This window comes from Oppia nitens, unplaced genomic scaffold (assembly GCF_028296485.1).
Source record: "Oppia nitens isolate AA-2021 unplaced genomic scaffold, nextdenovo-longstitch-racon4-pilon3 scaffold3_pilon_pilon_pilon, whole genome shotgun sequence".
NCBI classification, from domain to species: domain Eukaryota; kingdom Metazoa; phylum Arthropoda; class Arachnida; order Sarcoptiformes; family Oppiidae; genus Oppia; species Oppia nitens.
Window position 1 is genome coordinate 7,335,689 of NW_026533221.1, and position 17,067 is coordinate 7,352,755.

The 17,067-nt window shown below is 27.3% G+C and overlaps 5 protein-coding genes across 6 annotated transcripts; 3 read left to right on the forward strand and 2 right to left on the reverse strand.

Annotated features, from left to right (window-relative positions):
• The first annotated feature begins 3,971 nt into the window (after positions 1-3,971).
• On the forward strand, positions 3,972-5,580 carry LOC128958057 (zinc finger protein 534-like). The gene has a single exon (XM_054303873.1). It carries the CDS (start codon positions 4,060-4,062, stop codon positions 5,578-5,580), a length of 1,521 nt encoding a protein of 506 aa, XP_054159848.1. The 5' UTR covers positions 3,972-4,059.
• A 119-nt stretch (positions 5,581-5,699) lies between these two features.
• Positions 5,700-6,678, reverse strand: LOC128958296 (tubulin-specific chaperone A-like). The gene is made up of 4 exons (XM_054304112.1): positions 6,481-6,678; positions 6,312-6,417; positions 6,158-6,247; positions 5,700-6,091 (listed from the first exon to the last, which is right to left on the reverse strand). Exons 1-4 carry the CDS (start codon positions 6,531-6,533, stop codon positions 6,008-6,010), a joined length of 333 nt encoding a protein of 110 aa, XP_054160087.1. The 5' UTR covers positions 6,534-6,678; the 3' UTR covers positions 5,700-6,007.
• A 199-nt stretch (positions 6,679-6,877) lies between these two features.
• On the forward strand, positions 6,878-8,183 carry LOC128958861 (RNA-binding protein 8A-like). The gene is made up of 6 exons (XM_054304816.1): positions 6,878-7,085; positions 7,274-7,333; positions 7,392-7,475; positions 7,533-7,669; positions 7,779-7,906; positions 7,978-8,183. The coding sequence occupies exons 1-6, from the start codon at positions 7,010-7,012 to the stop codon at positions 8,000-8,002; spliced, it is 510 nt and encodes a 169-aa protein (XP_054160791.1). The 5' UTR covers positions 6,878-7,009; the 3' UTR covers positions 8,003-8,183.
• LOC128958860 (ubiquitin carboxyl-terminal hydrolase isozyme L3-like) lies at positions 8,184-9,123 on the reverse strand. The gene has a single exon (XM_054304815.1). It carries the CDS (start codon positions 8,966-8,968, stop codon positions 8,255-8,257), a length of 714 nt encoding a protein of 237 aa, XP_054160790.1. The 5' UTR covers positions 8,969-9,123; the 3' UTR covers positions 8,184-8,254.
• A 176-nt stretch (positions 9,124-9,299) lies between these two features.
• LOC128958788 (semaphorin-2A-like) lies at positions 9,300-16,232 on the forward strand. Of its 2 annotated transcripts, none has more exons than XM_054304721.1 (12): positions 9,300-9,943; positions 12,357-12,444; positions 12,531-12,582; positions 13,314-13,376; positions 13,658-13,768; positions 13,923-14,193; positions 14,261-14,382; positions 14,458-14,566; positions 14,664-15,342; positions 15,416-15,753; positions 15,819-15,928; positions 15,994-16,232. In XM_054304721.1, exons 1-12 carry the CDS (start codon positions 9,769-9,771, stop codon positions 16,048-16,050), a joined length of 2,175 nt encoding a protein of 724 aa, XP_054160696.1. In that variant the 5' UTR covers positions 9,300-9,768; the 3' UTR covers positions 16,051-16,232. The 2 variants fall into 2 exon arrangements, with proteins under 2 accessions (XP_054160696.1, XP_054160695.1); XM_054304720.1 differs by lacking the exon at positions 9,300-9,943 and adding an exon at positions 11,192-11,813.
• Positions 16,233-17,067: the final 835 nt, after the last annotated feature.

The following is a 17,067-nucleotide window of genomic DNA, read 5'->3' on the forward strand; positions in this document are numbered from 1 at the left end:
AAACAAATATTGTAATTATTTAATGACTTGTAAAAGCATTAAATAAATAGAGTTCTATAGAAAAACAATTTTGCAAATGATTAAAAGTATTCATGAAATTTGCTGTTATATTATTGACTATTGAATGAAAGATGCATTTAAAGCGATAATACATTCAATAGTAAATGGATATTAAACGCGGGTATAGCGTGCAATGTTTGGATATATACTGTATATTGTTTAGCCATCATTGATATACAGATGTACCGGCAATTTCCGGCACCGGGTTTTTATTCATAGCCATAGTTTTAGTGACAATCGGAAGTCGATTGGAAAACATATCAAACACAACATACAGTGTCTCTAAAACATTAGATTAAAGCTTTAATACAAAGAGTTTGCTTACAATTAACTGAGAGAACGCTTGCGTTAAGACATAAACCGCATTATTCCACGCCTTTGTCGATACCGTTCCTCCCATTCCTTTGATAACACATAACATAAAACTAAAAGATGACAGAGCCTTGAGTTTTGGATGCTTTTAATATAATGCTTAAAAAGTCAATATTAGAGAGTAGAGACCAAAGTTAGAGTAAGTGTGTGAGCAATGGCTCAGATTTAGGAGTTGACAGAAAATTTGTGACATAAATAACGGAATCGACTGACGAGGGAATAATTGAGAGGAATTCACAAATTCTCTTCTCATTTATCTTTCCTATGGATACCATAGAATCCATACGAGAATTCTAAATATTTGTGACTTAATATCAAAATACTATACTTAATAATAGCAATGCAGTCAATACTACAGCTATAATGAGGAGCTATATGTGTGACGTGACATATGTAAAAGCACTTCATTTCACTATATGTTACACTTTATATCATATACTCTCAATATATTCATATAATACAATCACATCTCTAAAAATTTAACAAATACTCTATTTATTAATAAACTTATGCATTGACACTCATTTTTAATTTAACTTACAATATTAAAAGGTTAAAAATTGCTATAAATGTAATTTGAGTTTAAATATCAAATTTTAAATCATTTGCAATTTGTAATCATGCGTTTAATATTTTCAGTAATTATTATAATTATTATTACAATATATGTTATCATTAAATAAATGCTAACAGATGTATAATATTATAGCTAAAAATTATAATGCAAAAATATTATTTATTGAAAATCAGACTAACATTAAAGCTTTAAAACATGAGATATAAGGCAAAAATAGCTAAAATTTTGTGTTTTATGGTGTATAGTATGATATGGCAGGGAGTGGAGTGACAATAACGCTGTATCTCTATAGCTGTCATTTATCACTGAAAGTCATAGCAATGCGTGGAAGCCTTAGTGAAACTTTAATGCATCCAATCCTCGTCCCTATGGATGTCTTTTCCGGACCATTTCGATGGAAAGACAGGAATCATATACTGTATATAAAGTGAAGCCAAATGACAACTGTTTGTTGAATCCATTCGTTGCCATTGCTCTACATATATATATATAATATACTATACTATACTTGTGTATTATACTAGTCATCAACTCTTTTGGATTATAATTAAGTTTTGAATTCATCATCAAAACAATTCATTTAAACATTTAATATGTCGTATATGTTTAGTAGTTATACGGTAAATGTTTATATAGCTATATATAGTCTATATATATATATATATATATAACTAATAGTTGTATATCAAAAACAAACAAAATGTCGTTAAGAGCTTCTCTCCATCTTTCACTCATCCAATTCCCCACAGTTTTCATCACAAGAACAGCCTATTTATCAAATAGATTTTGATACCCAAACTTAGACTACGACATCACATCTCAAGCATACAGACACACATATCGTATACATTATAAATCTATGTCTATCTTAACTCACTATTTCAATGTTTTTCAGCACTTTTTTGATCAAACCTTTATATCGATTAGTCTTTACTTTGAATTGATTTATATTTTACATCAAAGATTCTCAAACTCTTTCTTAATATCAGTCATTCCTTTGAACAACTTTAGTAAAATTGAAAACTTTTGGCACTATATTATTATAATACATTCATAAATCTATAAAATTAATATCTTTCATATTAACAATCCATTAAATTATCAACTCTATAAAAATATATAATTTGTATACAAATAAATTCAAATTTATATAAAACACAAATTCAAGTTATATTTGTTTGAAATTACAGTTTTAGTGTTTAGTGTAGTATTGATTTACAATTCTAAATATTCAAAACTGTTTCTTACACTTTACACTATCAATGTTGTTGTTTTCAAGTTAAACAAAATTATTTTGAACTATTTTTTCAACTATTGTTTTTTAAATATAATATATTGTATTTAAATAAAATTATTTATTATCTTAATTAATCAATCCAGATAATACTTATTATTTAGTGTATTAGGATGTATTTAGTGATTAATTTAATATCTAATTTATTATTATACTGTATATTATACAGTGTATAATACAAAAATTATATGATAAATATAATTTTCATTATAAAATAAATATATATTGCATATAATTCCCAATAAATACTATCATTTTTTAATAATTACATTTTTTAATGATTATGTACTAATTGATTCAATTAATCATACTCATTTTTATATTTTTCAATAAATTTTTTATATGCATCTAAAATAAAACTGAAATATTAATTTTAAATTAAATATATTCACATAATTAAATTATTTATTATTTACTATAATTAAAATAATTAATATGATATACTCTAAATTAAATATTTTTTATGAGAAACATGCAATTTAGAAACCGATGATATTATAAAATATAATCACATTTTATGTTTCAGATCTTAAAATAGGTAATTAGTTTATCATAGTTGTGACAAAAGCAATATCATAATCATAGACTATGATACTAGAGATTTAAATCTATTATTACTATTATAATATATTGTTAATTATCTAAATAAGATTTTCCATTAGATAATTTTATTTAAGAATTGATTTAATTTTTATAATATATATTATAACTATTTTATAAAGAATATCAATTTATAATTGAAAATGTAATGTATGGGAATACCTCATAATTTTTTTGACCTATTAGATTAACATAAATATATTTTTTATTTGTTTAAAATACTGAATATTTAAAGATAACTTTTAGAAAATATATAAATTGACACTTTATAATATACTGAATTATTTATATTTAATTTGTTATTTGTTTGGTTAATTGGTTAAAATTTTTTTGGTAATCAAAATATTTTGATAACACATTATACGGTAAATATGTAAAACAGATTCTGTATTATACTGTATATTCCATATCATAACATAACTAATGAGAGTTTATGAGATATATTGCATTCGTATTCTTATCTGAATGTATATTAAATGTAAGTATATATCATATATTATTTATTTCTATAGCAATCTTATCATATTTAAAGTTAATAGCATCAAGTTTTTAACAATTATATCTATTTCTTTAAATTATGTATAATATTAAAACTGTTATATTTAAAAATTTTTGTAAAGCATTTTATTAAATTTATTTTAATCAATGAATTAATTTTTATTAGTAAATAATAAATATAACAATTAATTTATCACTGTTTAAGACTCTCAGACATAGCTTTAAATAATCTATTATTTGAATACCAATGTATGTGAACACTGATTGCAACATTTAAAGGTAAACTAAATACATGTATAAATTTAACAAATTAACAGTTAATTCAATATAATTAATATAATAATTATAATTATTATCAATTTACTTAATGTATATATTAGTACTGTATTTAATTGTTTAAAGACATTAATTAAAATTGAATCAAATGTTTATAAAACATATGCCATATATTTGTCATTTAATAAACATAATAAACATTTTAATAAAATATAATTAAATTAATTAAAACAAATGTCAATAATTATTACATCACTTGTTTAACAATAGGATTGACGTTATTATTGAGATATGTTATCAAATGTAATGAGTTTATTGTTTGTCAACTAATTTAATGATTATTTAATGTAAGACAAGACTTGTATTAATTGGTCTCTTGAGGATGACTTCACCCAAATGTTGGACACCGATTGTCATCAAAGTTAATGACATATTTGATGAATTAAGAGATGAAATTAAAAGACTAAACAATGAGTTATCGTTTGCCAACAAATTGAAGAAACATTTGGACAAATTATATCAAAAGTATGGATCACTTATTGATGAAGAAGACAGACATGAGTTTCAATTATTGCAAGAAGTGATTACAAGAGAAACACTAAAGAAAAGTGAAGGGATTGGTGAAGACAAACATGCGATGACCACTTGTGATCACAATTTTAGTCATCAAAGTAATATCACAACTATGTCCACAAAGATTATCACAAATAATAGTTTAGTTAATAAGAGAAGTGATAGTATCTGTTCATTGAATACCAAACAATTTAAAACACGAATGATGTCCTCAACGGTTGGCAAACGGTTTGTGTGTAAAGAGTCGAGTTGTGGCCAAATATTTCTTACGAAGTCTTCACTTAAAAGTCATCTCAAATTAGTTCACAGCGATTACAATATATTTAAATGTCATTATAATAATTGTCATTTTAGTGCACCACAAGAATCGCAACTTAAGAGGCATATGACTGAATCACATGAAGACAATATTGCACTACAAGATAAACGACACAAATATCTTCAACTAATGAGTTGTTTTAATAGCACAACCAATACATATATTTGTCCGGAAATCTGTTGTCGAAAATCGTGTCCAACTTATTCACAGTTTTATAATCATATGAAGTATCACTCGGATAAAACAACCTGTCATCACACGGACTGTCGACAAGTTTTCAAAGATTTTGAACAATTGAAGCAACATTTATTAGATCATCAAAAAGAAATGACATTCAAATGTGATTACGATGAATGTCACTTTGGATGTCTTACTCAAAATGAATTGATATGTCATCAGACAATACATAAAACTTTTGTTTGTAATTATAAAGATTGTAATAAAGTATTTAAAAATGAATTCAATTGGCAAAGACATATCAGATATCATGAAACAGAGTTTAAATTTGTTTGTAGTTTTGTTGACTGTAACCGCTCTTTCAAATTAAACTCACAATTGATGAGACACTCGGCTTTGCATAAAAGCGAACCGACACTTATGTGTGGAACTGATGGCTGCAATAAACTGTTTTTTAGTGATAATGAGATTACAAGACATAGATCGGCCGTTCACAACATGAAACGTATTACACTTAACAATATTGTGTCGTGTGATTGGCCCGGATGTGATTACAAGTCTAATTCATATACTATGAAGTCTCATAAGAATCTACACACCGGAGAAAAACCTTATATCTGTGAATGGCCTCATTGTGGTCGACAGTTCCGATTGATTCAAAATATGAGAGACCATATCAATGTCCACAATAATGTCAAGCCTTATGCCTGCTCGTGGCCCGAATGTAACTACCGATGCCGGTGTAGTGGTAATATTTTTAAGCATATGAAACACAAACATAATGTTACTGAACCCAGAGGTCCAGGAGGACGAAAAATACTACCTATTGATTAGACATATTTAATATCAAATCATATAATTTTTTAAATTTAATTTTTAATGATAATAAATAATAAAAATATCAGTTTATCAAATGATACTGTTAAACATAACTATTTGTTGATAGATTGCTCACTGGTTTTAAATATATGAAATATTTATTATTTTGCTTAATTTTTTAACAATTTTGATTTACTGGTAATTAACGTTTTATTATTTGAGTTTTTTTATCACATATGATGCCTAAAGTGGTTTATGATCTTATTTTTAAAAATGAAATCATTAAGTAATTTTAGTTATGAAAGCCTTAATGTAGATAATCGGTAATAAAATTAAATTTAATGATTAAATTAGAATTTATAAAAATTAATCCTCGATGTAAAGTAATAGAAAATATAAGTGATATATGATTATCGTTTATACAACACATAGAGTTTAACACTTATTGGAACAGTTGTTGCACTTCTTGGACCAAAGTCTTGGCCGTTTGAAACTCTGTTGTCTCCGATAACTCTGTTTGTGTTTCCTATTCATAACAAATTCAAACTTATGTAAAGTAATATAATTTAACAAATTTAAAATCATTAAATACTTGTATAATATTATTCAAATCATTGAATGCTTGTTGAATACGAGTCATGGTGTCCGGTAACATCATCAGCGACTCATTGATCACTTCCTCCTAATAAACAATTCATAAAATTATCTGTCATTTGAATGTTGCTATTAATCAATAAATTCAATACTTGTTTCCTGATCTCATAGTCGTCTTTGTTTTGACTCTTCATAGTTTCCAATCGCTTCCTCTCATTGTCCACTTCTTTCTCGTACACAGTCTTCTCTTTTGTCACTCTATGGTAATCAACAGATCATATCAAATGTCAATATAAAGTAAAGATTAATACAATTGAATACCTCTTTAAAATTCCTGTTTTTATTCTCATTTGATTAAGTCGTGGATCAGTCATCGTAAAGATAACAGCAAATTGTGGTAAAATATCACCAAAATTAAGACCAATGAAGACAATTGATGGCAAATATCATATAATACTTAATTGCAATCAAACTGTTATTTAATTGTTTTTCAACTCATTTCATGACTAATACAACAAATATGTTATTTGTTTAACAGTTAACTAAAATTAATGAAAAGTATATAAACTTATCCCAAATGTTACGATATATTTGTATATTTAACTAAAAATAATGCAAACATTTATTTGTTTCAATTGAAAATCAATATTTTTAATATCAAAAACAACGTTACATTTGTTGCAATAACACACAAACCCTTTATAATTATAATAGTAATCGATATTTGTGTAGAAATTGTAATCATTGCGACCATTGTTTGTCTTGAATTGTAAACACATTTGAAATAATTTGATTCAATTGTTTGATAATAACAATCATTTTGTGACCAATTGATACCAAATATCAACTAATGGCGGATGAATTGGTTTTAGGCGCCGGAGATGCAGATAAAGAGTTTGATGACGAAGAGTATGATGAGGGCGATGGTATAGTTTGACATTTTGTTTATATGTTTACCGATTGAAACTGAATGTCGGCAAAGAGCACATCCAAAGATGATATGATAATAGCATTTATATTATTATTTATATTATTAAAGAGTTGTACTCTTTGTCGACAATTCAGTTGTTGTGTCAAAGATATGTATATTAATTGTTATTTAATTATCTATCAGAGAGTGTCATCAAAATGAAAGAGAAGGCCACTCGTCGTAAAGGACGCGGCTTTGGACCCGGTTTTGGACATTATATGAGATTTTGTTGAATTGAATTAATTTATTATTTTTGTTTTAGAGGGAACTGCTCGCGAAGATATAAAAGTTTATGAGGCAATGGATATCGGCGACGGACACAATGATTCGCCCGGTCCTCAAAAATGTATAATTTGTTTGATTTTAATTTTATCAGATTATTATAATAATTTCTTGGGAACAGCTGTTGAGGGATGGATTTTATTCATAACTGGTGTTCATGAAGAAGCACAAGAAGAGGACATTTACGACAAATTTGCAGAATTTGGCGAAATTAAGAATTTGCACTTAAATCTCGACCGAAGAACAGGTTTTCTTAAGGTATCATTGATTTAAGCACTTATTTAACAGTCTTTTTACTTTAAATTTCTTTATTTCTTTTAAAACTTATGATTACTGGTAAATATATACTTACCGTTAATATCATTAGGGATACGCTTTAGTTGAATACGAGACTTATAAGTCGGCCAATGCGGCACTCGAAGCACTCAATGGATCAGATATTTTAGGACAAACCATTCATGTGAATTGGTGTTTTGTTAAAGGACCACATCTTAAGTATTAATAATTATCACATTTTTAAATATATACCGTAATATTATATTTAAATTATTTTATACACCATTTAGGAAACGTGAACGAAGAAGACATTAGTTATGATTCATAACTAAGATATTATTATTTTGACCCACAATTGTAACCAATATTCAAATCATTTTAACTATCAAATGATTAGTCAGATGTTTAATTCATTTTATCATAATTATTAAATTAAACATTTAAAAGTAATTTTTATTTTATTTTTTAATTTACAAAATAAATACACCCATAAAAATAACAATGTATTGAAATGTGTGTCAATTTATGTTTTAAATTAATTAGCAGAAAAAATGTTTGCATATCATATCACATTAGGTCTTGATTTTGATGACTCAGTGCAACGACAGTGAAATTCAAATTACTCGGGTCTTTGTCCACGAATTGTCGTATAACTCGGGCCGCATCTAACAGAAAGGTCTCATCACTAGTTTGACAGTGTTTTATGGGTTGTATTTGACTGCCATCCAAATGATATAGATAGCCGTTATTATGAACCATTGCCACGAAATGCCCGCTAACATTGGCATCGGGTGCCGGTGTAGTTGTCTGACCCTCACTGGCGCACACGTGATGAGCATTACAGATATCTTTGTTACCCTCCAATAGCCGACCTCTTTCTTCAGGTGCCAACTCTCGACTCTTATCGATATAATTCTTTAGACTTGAATTGTCTTGAAGAGCAATTTGGTGACAATTGTTAGCCACTGAATGAATGAGCGCAACGGTTCCACAGGCGTTACGAATGGTTTGTTTCATGAAAAAAACATTTTGTCGGTTGTCGTCATCCATGGTATCGATGTCTTGAGTTATACTTAGTACGTGTTTGTGAGCACTATCAGGATATAATAGGATTAGTGCCACAACTGGTCCTTCAATGAATTGTAACAACTCTTCATCTAAACCGTAGACATCGACAATAGACCACTCTTTAGGGACACCAATAGTCCATAAAAACTTGTTCATAGCGTCCGGATTGGACTCAAGTGGTGTCCAATATATTTCACTTTTTTCTTCAGTCATTGTGTCAGTCAATGAAATCAATTTTAATTGAATGACAATTGAATTACAAATAACTTAAACGTAAAGCAAATGTTTTGTTTCAATCATTTGAGTCAACAATCATAGACTTCACCGCATGTCTCATATATAGCACTAAAATAACAATTTGTTTGATTACTAGAGACCCGATTGAAAAAAACATTTGAAACCCATTCACATAATTATCACAATAATATCTTTATAATAGTTTTATATGAGATTTAGTAATATATAAATTAAATTATAATTTTGTTATAATCTTTTAGTTAATTTATTATTTAAAATTAAGAAATAATTATAAAGTGATGTAAATAGATGTGGGTCTCTATAGTGTAAATGTAAGCATCAATAGTGAGTCTCAGTGTTTGTTAATAGTATGAGTCCTGTAATGCATTGCAGTCAACGACTCAATGAAGCCATAACTACATGTATAGCATAAGTATATAAGCATTGCTTCAAACAACTTATCGCTTGTGTTTGAAATTGCTTTTCATTTGTTTTTTAATCAATTGACTAATTTGTTTGTATTTGTTGTGATTTTGGTGACAATTAAGACATTAATAATACATTTGATGATATCGTAACAGACATATGATTGATATGACATTAAACAGACAGTGAATTGTTGTCCACAATAGACAACACATGCAAACCATTGATGATATAGTTATTAACGTTTTGATTGTTTTGTTTTTGTGAATATTTACTATAGTTTGTAAACAATTGAAACAACGATTGAATAATATAAACAAAAACAATACAATTATAAATAATTTGTAAATATGAGGATTATGTGCTATATGTGTGTCTCACAGACAACCTATCAGTGCTTAAGACAAACATTTTTCATTACAATGATTGCAACGATGTCTCACTTCTGTAGCTTTTCCTATGGATTTAGACAACACTGGAATCAATACAATAGTGAGACACAACCCGCTGTCGGACATCATAGAGGTATTACCAGATATTATCAGATATTACCAGATATTATAAAACACTCGACTAATCCATTATTAATTATTTTGTTTGAGTAAAATAAATAATATATGATATTATATATATATATCATATATTAAAATGATTTGCTTGAAACCTATTTAATTGTCTTTTTTGGTTAGCATTAAAATGGTTGAAAAGCATTGAGTGATGTTTTGTGAATTACTTTTTATCATTTAATCCAAGACATCGACAATAGACCACTATTTAGTGACACTAATAGTCCATAAAATGTTGTTCATAGGGTCCGGATTGGACTCAAGTGGTGTCCAATATATTTCACTTTTTTAGTCATTGTGTCAGTCATTGTAATGAACTTTAAATAAAAAAACAATTGAATGACAATTAACTTAAACGTGAATTACTTACTATTAAGTAATAATAGCCTTGCATTAGACATACAAAATATAATTGACATCATTAACAAAATAGACGGTATAAATGAATAGTAGTCATAATAACAATATATTTTTTTAAAAACTTTGATAAAATTATATTTAATAAATAGTAACAATAACTTTAATACAGTATTAACTTTACATTTAATATAAAATATTATGTTTTGTTTCAATGCTTACAATCATTTGACTTAACAATCATAGAGTTCACCGCATGTCTCATATATAAAGAGTTGGGACAACTTAGGAAGGGAAGGAAGTTTTCTAATAAAATCCCTCTAATTTTTGCCTTAAATATTTTATTTCTCTCCCTTTTATCATTAGAAAAGGACACATATTTTTAATTATTACAATAAATAGTACTAAACTTAAATATTTTGCATAAAATTCAATTAAAATATTTAAAAATAAATTTATATTTACTGGTACTGCTTATCAATACCACTCAAAATAATTTACTGTTTAATATACATTAGTTTTTCAAACATCATAATAAAATTTGTTTAGTATTCAAAAATGATAGCACAAGGAAATAAATTCCCTGGAATTCCCAATGAGCAGGGAAGATAAAACGATGGAGGGAATTGGTATATAGTCCTATATATATAGCACTAAAAGTACAATCGATTTGATTACTAGAGACCCGATTGAAAACTATTTGAAACCCATTCACATAATTATCACAATAATATCTTTATAATAGTTTTATATGAGATTTAGTAATATATAAATTAAATTATAATTTTGTTATAATCTTTTAGTTAATTTATTATTTAAAATTAAGAAATAATTATAAAGTGATGTAAATAGATGTGGGTCTCTATAGTGTAAATGTAAGCATCAATAGTGAGTCTCAGTGTTTGTTAATAGTATGAGTCCTGTAATGCATTGCAGTCAACGACTCAATGAAGCCATAACTACATGTATAGCATAAGTATATAAGCATTGCTTCAAACAACTTATCGCTTGTGTTTGAAATTGCTTTTCATTTGTTTTTTAATCAATTGACTAATTTGTTTGTATTTGTTGTGATTTTGGTGACAATTAAGACATTAATAATACATTTGATGGTATCATAATAGACATATGATTGATATGACATTAAACAGACAGTGAGTTGTTGTCCACAATAGACACAACACATGCAAACCATTGATTTTTTATTTTTGTGAATATTTACTATAGTTTGTAAACAATTGACACAACGATTGAATAATATAAACAAAAACAATACAATTATAAATAATTTGTAAATATGAGGATTATGTGCTATATGTGTGTCTCACAGACGACCTATCAGTGCTTAAGACAAACATTTTTCATTACAATGATTGCAACGATGTCTCACTTTTGCAGCTTTTCCTATGGATTTAGACAACACTGGAATCAATACAATAGTGAGACACAACACACTGTTAGACATCATAGAGGTATTACTAGATATTACCAGATATTATAAAACACTCGACTAATCCATTATTAATTATTTTGTTTGAGTAAAATAAGTATTAATATATATATTAATTATTTTGTTTGCGTAAAATAAGTATATAAACTATTTTATTTTGAAACCCATTTAATTGTCTTTTTTGGTTATTTTGAAAATGGTTGAAAAGCAATGAGTGATGTTTTATAAATGAAAATCACTTTTTTATGATTGTTTTGTTTGCTTATATATAATTAGAAGTTTTGATGACTTAATTTTGTGCAAACGAGTCCTATCTTTATATAAAGACATTATATAATATATGTAAGCATTTTAATGTGTCTAATGTTAACTAACAAAATCCAAAACTTGTTTGAGAGTATATTTTGCCAAAAGTGGGAACCCCTGCGTATATGACCCCTCTTTTGCTAACATAACTTTGCAATACATAAGTGCTATTATTATATAAACTATATATTTTAGCCATGAATTTAGTATATTTTAGTTGAAAGAAAAGTTATAATAATTGATATTTGATTTTTTACAGAACACGTCCGAGACTTCAGTTGCGGTCGATTTCATTACAGGACTTTTTATTTGAACATTAATAGGGATACCCTATATGTCGGTGCGATGTGAGTGTCATCTAAATCACTATTAATTGTTTTAATCGGATATTTGTGTTTAAAACTAATGCTTTGTTTTATTTCCAATTATTTAGGGATAGAATATATCGATTAAATTTAAATAACATAAACAAAACTAGATGTGAGGTAAAGTAAATTTACATTTTTTTAATAACAAACAAAATTTTTATATTACAATTTTTTCTATCAATAATATAAATTTGGTTAAAATCGGTGATAAATTGAATTTTATTTGAATAAGTTATTCAATTAATATTATTGATAATTTATCTACATTTTAATAGTCAATTCTTAGCCTTATCTTTCGGTTTTCAATCAAATTTAATATAAAGTTTTTCTTATAAAAAAAAAACATTTTTACAGATAGTGTTTAGTGTTTAATAGCTTTTGATTGATATGTAAATCAAATCTTTAAAATGACATATTTTAGTCACATATTTTTTAAATTGAATCTTCATATAAAAACTTAATCTTAAATATCTTTTTAAAAGAAATTATATCATATTTGAAGTAAAAAAAATTTTGAATTAATTAAATTAAAGTTACAAAAGTTGTGCTAATAGTGATGTTTGCTGTCAAACTTGCACTATATAAAGTACATAAAAATAATAACTAACATTAAAGTAAATGTCAACATTAATTAAAAATTTTGATTAACTCTACAATCTGTTGAACAAACTATTGAATACATAGTTTATAGCGGCTATACTATAGGCTAAGCTATAGCCTAAACTATAGCCATCACTGGAAACAAACATAAGTTATTTGAGTTTGCAATATATAGTGACTATAAATAAAGTGATATTGTTATCATTGGTATTATTGATGAATGAAATGTTGATTTTAATGATTTATAGAGTGATTCGTTATCATTGGAGCCAAACAACGTGGCCTCGTGTGTCTCCAAAGGAAAATCAGAGGTTTGTTTTATTACCATTTGCTTAGACATTGTCATCACTTTTTTTTTGCTTAAAAATCATATTTCAAAATATTTCAAAATATTTTATTGATTTATTTTTGTTTAACTTCAATCAACTTTTTACTTCTTTATTTTATTTACTAAAATATATTATGTTATTATTTGTGTGTTTTATATTTATTTATTCTATTGTAAGAAATGTTTTGAGTTTATATGTTATTTGTATTATCATTTGAACTGAATTTATATAAATAAATATATTTTATCTGTCTATGTGTACAGCTTTATGATTGTAGAAATCATATTCGGGTGATTCAACCGATAGGAAGTGATAGCAATAACTTATATATTTGTGGTACTAATGCTCATAACCCTAAAGATTGGGTCATTAATGTAAGTATTAATACATTTCTATTATTTATGTTTGCATTTATAATTCAATTTTTATAGATTAATCAATTATTTTATGATAAATTAATCACAAATGCATTATTTAGCAAAATATAAATTATATGACAGAATATAGATTTAATATTTATATTTTTAGGCAAATTTAACATTACTGTCATCACACGAATCATTTCCCGGAATCGGCACCGGTATAGCTAAATGTCCATTTGATCCGGACGATAATGCAACTGCAACTTGGGTTGAACACGGAAACCCTGATGGACTGCCCGGTCTTTACAGTGGATCTGTTGCTGAATTTACAAAAGCAGATACCGTTATATTTCGCACAGATTTATATAATTTGACGAATGGACAAAAAGTACAACCATTTAAGCGGACCATCAAATATGACTCCAAATGGCTCGACAGTATGTCCTATATTATTGAATAACCACTTAATGATGTTTTATATTTATGTTTATCTAATACTAATAGAACCCAATTTTGTCGGATCCTTTGATATCGGAGAATACGTTTATTTCTTTTTCCGTGAGAGTGCTGTCGAGTATATAAATTGCGGCAAAAATATCTATTCCCGCGTCGCTAGGGTTTGCAAAGTAAAGTTCAATTTAGTTATTAATTTATAAATAAATTGATTATACTTTTACTAACACTTTTGTTTACATACATAGCGCGATACGGGAGGAAAAAATATATTGAACAAGAATTGGGCCACTTTTGTAAAGGCAAGACTTAATTGTTCAATTCCCGGGGAATTCCCGTTTTACTTCAATGAAATTCGTTAGTATTTATTTATATATTTAATGCTATTTAATATTAATTACATATTGCATACTATTTTGATTATCGATAATATTAATCTATTTATAAATAACAGAAAGCATTTACAAACATCCAGACGATAACAAAAAGTTTTATGCCGTCTTCTCGACATCAATGAATGGATTGATTGGATCAGCCATTTGTACGTTTAATCTCAACAGAATAGAAGAAGTCTTTTTAGGAAAATTTAAAGAACAATCTACTTCATCATCGGCGTGGCTACCGGTGCTCACTAGTAAAGTACCAGAGCCACGTCCGGGCACATGTGTCAACGATACGCAGGTTCTTCCAGATTCTGTGCTCAACTTTCTTCGTGGTCATCCATTGATGGATTCAGCCGTATCTCATGATAACGGAAGACCTGTTTTTTATAAACGTGATATTATATTCACACGAATAGTTGTGGACAGACTTGAAGTCGACGGTATTGAATACACTGTATATTTTGCCGGTTCTAATATTGGAGTCGTATATAAAGTGGTCGAATGGTATGACCGGTCGGGTGAAGTTCACTCTAATTTAGTTGACGTCTTTGAAGCTACAGTTTCCGAACCCATCAGAGCTATGGAAATATCGGGAAAACATAAATCACTTTATGTATCATCCGATTCAATGGTGCGTCAGTTTGATCTCTTGATGTGTAAATCGAGATATGAAAACTGTGTCCGTTGTATTCAAGACCCATACTGTGGATGGGATAGGGATCACTCTGAGTGTAAACCATATGTTATTGGGTATGTATTCAGTCATCAATTTGTCAAAATATTATATATATTATAATTACCGGTACATGTATTTTAATGACAGCCTTATCCAAGACATAACAAATGCCACTCCAGGCAATTGTGACAATAGTGTCCATCACAAGCAAATTAAAGCAAATTGGGGACAAAGTATACACCTTTCCTGTCCGATCCAAATACCAGATATTGAAAGTCTTAATTCAAAAGTGGGACCAATTAAATGGTTATACTATAGAAGTGATCGCTCGAGTGGTTATGAAGTTTTTGCACGAAGAGACCGATTTGTTCACACTTCTGATTACGGACTCGTCATTCTTGGCATTACTGATCGAGAAAATGGTCGATACGATTGTAAATTAGGATTTAATACTCTCTATAGTTATACTATTTCTGTTGATCCGAGTATGTCTTTATTTATTATTTATTATTATTATTATTACTAATTGTTATTATAATTACAACACCAGAAACATGTAATGCACCGACAGATAGTGAATTCAAGAAAGCATATTCTGAATGGTGTCACGAGTTTGAGAAATACAAACAAACAATGAAGTCGTGGCACGACAGACAAGATGTATGTATTTTATTATTTATTTAAATGTCATGATATTATCAATTATTATGTATTACTTTTAATAGAAATGTAAAACAAAAAGTCATTCCAACGATGTTTCCAATGAAAGTCGGTTTTCTTGAAAAGTGATTATTTGTCGATTGGATACACTGTTTGTTAACAAAGAAACAGTCGATTCCTGAAATTTGTGCTCAAATCTGGTCATTAATTAAAAACTTTGAATATTGATTTATACACTCGTTTTTGGATTAAATAATCTATTTATTAATTGCTGTGATATTAATAATATTAATATATCATATATAGGAATATATATATGCGTGAATTTATAAATACCGTATATGCCCATTTAATCGGCCACCCCAAATTGTTATGGTCAAGATATTCAATTTTTCCGCCACTCCTGGCGAAAAATGTGATCACTGATATACATAGCATTGTTAATGTTATACAATGCCTATAATGATAAAATATATCTAATAGCAATAATGTACATTTATATATAACATTATTCTATATAATTACTTCAAATATGCATTACATCATAAATATCGTTACAAAAGGAGTGGTATAATTGGAAAATAACAAAAAACAGATCTCAAAAAGAAACTGTTGTATTTGGACTAATACTCAATTGTTCCGCCACTCTTGACATTATCCGCCATATCCACTGTGAATATACGGTAAATGAATGAACTCTAAACACACTGTTTGATTGTAAATCTAACTGTGCTTTTGTATAATAATAACCAAAGAATAGTTTTAAAAATTGAATTATTTAGAAAAAAACAATACTTGTATTTATATATTAAATATGAGTAAACATGAAAACATTTAATAATAATTATAGGAAATGTGTTTATTTGTGAATATTGTGTATATACTATATAGTAATTAACGAAATCCTCATCAAATGTTTCCATTAATATATCACTTACTTTTTTAATGAATTTTTAAATTTAATTATTTTATTAATTGAATCCAAAGTTTGGATATTTTTAAAATTGATTTGAATGCAAAATTGAGTAATCAATTATCAAGAGTGCCATCAATGAAATATTTATAACTGATATGATTGACAAATATTTATTGGTATTTAAAATATCAATAATTGTAAAGTCAATAAAAATGAAGCAAAA

Excerpts from the sequence above, each read along its gene's own strand:
- LOC128958057 (XM_054303873.1), top strand. The coding sequence starts at position 4,060 with ATGACTTCACCCAAATGTTGGACACCGATTGTCATCAAAGTTAATGAC.
- LOC128958296 (XM_054304112.1), bottom strand. The coding sequence starts at position 6,533 with ATGACTGATCCACGACTTAATCAAATGAGAATAAAAACAGGAATTTTA. Across the intron at positions 6,418-6,480 it reads AAAACAGGAATTTTAAAGAG|AGTGACAAAAGAGAAGACTG; the intron begins GTATTCAATTGT and ends TGATTACCATAG. Across the intron at positions 6,092-6,157 it reads ATTTGAATAATATTATACAA|GAAACACAAACAGAGTTATC; the intron begins GTATTTAATGAT and ends TGTTATGAATAG.
- LOC128958861 (XM_054304816.1), top strand. The coding sequence starts at position 7,010 with ATGGCGGATGAATTGGTTTTAGGCGCCGGAGATGCAGATAAAGAGTTT. Across the intron at positions 7,086-7,273 it reads AGAGTATGATGAGGGCGATG|AGAGTGTCATCAAAATGAAA; the intron begins GTATAGTTTGAC and ends ATTATCTATCAG. Across the intron at positions 7,334-7,391 it reads AGGACGCGGCTTTGGACCCG|AGGGAACTGCTCGCGAAGAT; the intron begins GTTTTGGACATT and ends TTTTTGTTTTAG.
- LOC128958860 (XM_054304815.1), bottom strand. The coding sequence starts at position 8,968 with ATGACTGAAGAAAAAAGTGAAATATATTGGACACCACTTGAGTCCAAT.
- LOC128958788 (XM_054304721.1), top strand. The coding sequence starts at position 9,769 with ATGAGGATTATGTGCTATATGTGTGTCTCACAGACAACCTATCAGTGC. Across the intron at positions 14,567-14,663 it reads GTTTTACTTCAATGAAATTC|AAAGCATTTACAAACATCCA; the intron begins GTTAGTATTTAT and ends TATAAATAACAG. Across the intron at positions 15,754-15,818 it reads TACTATTTCTGTTGATCCGA|AAACATGTAATGCACCGACA; the intron begins GTATGTCTTTAT and ends TTACAACACCAG.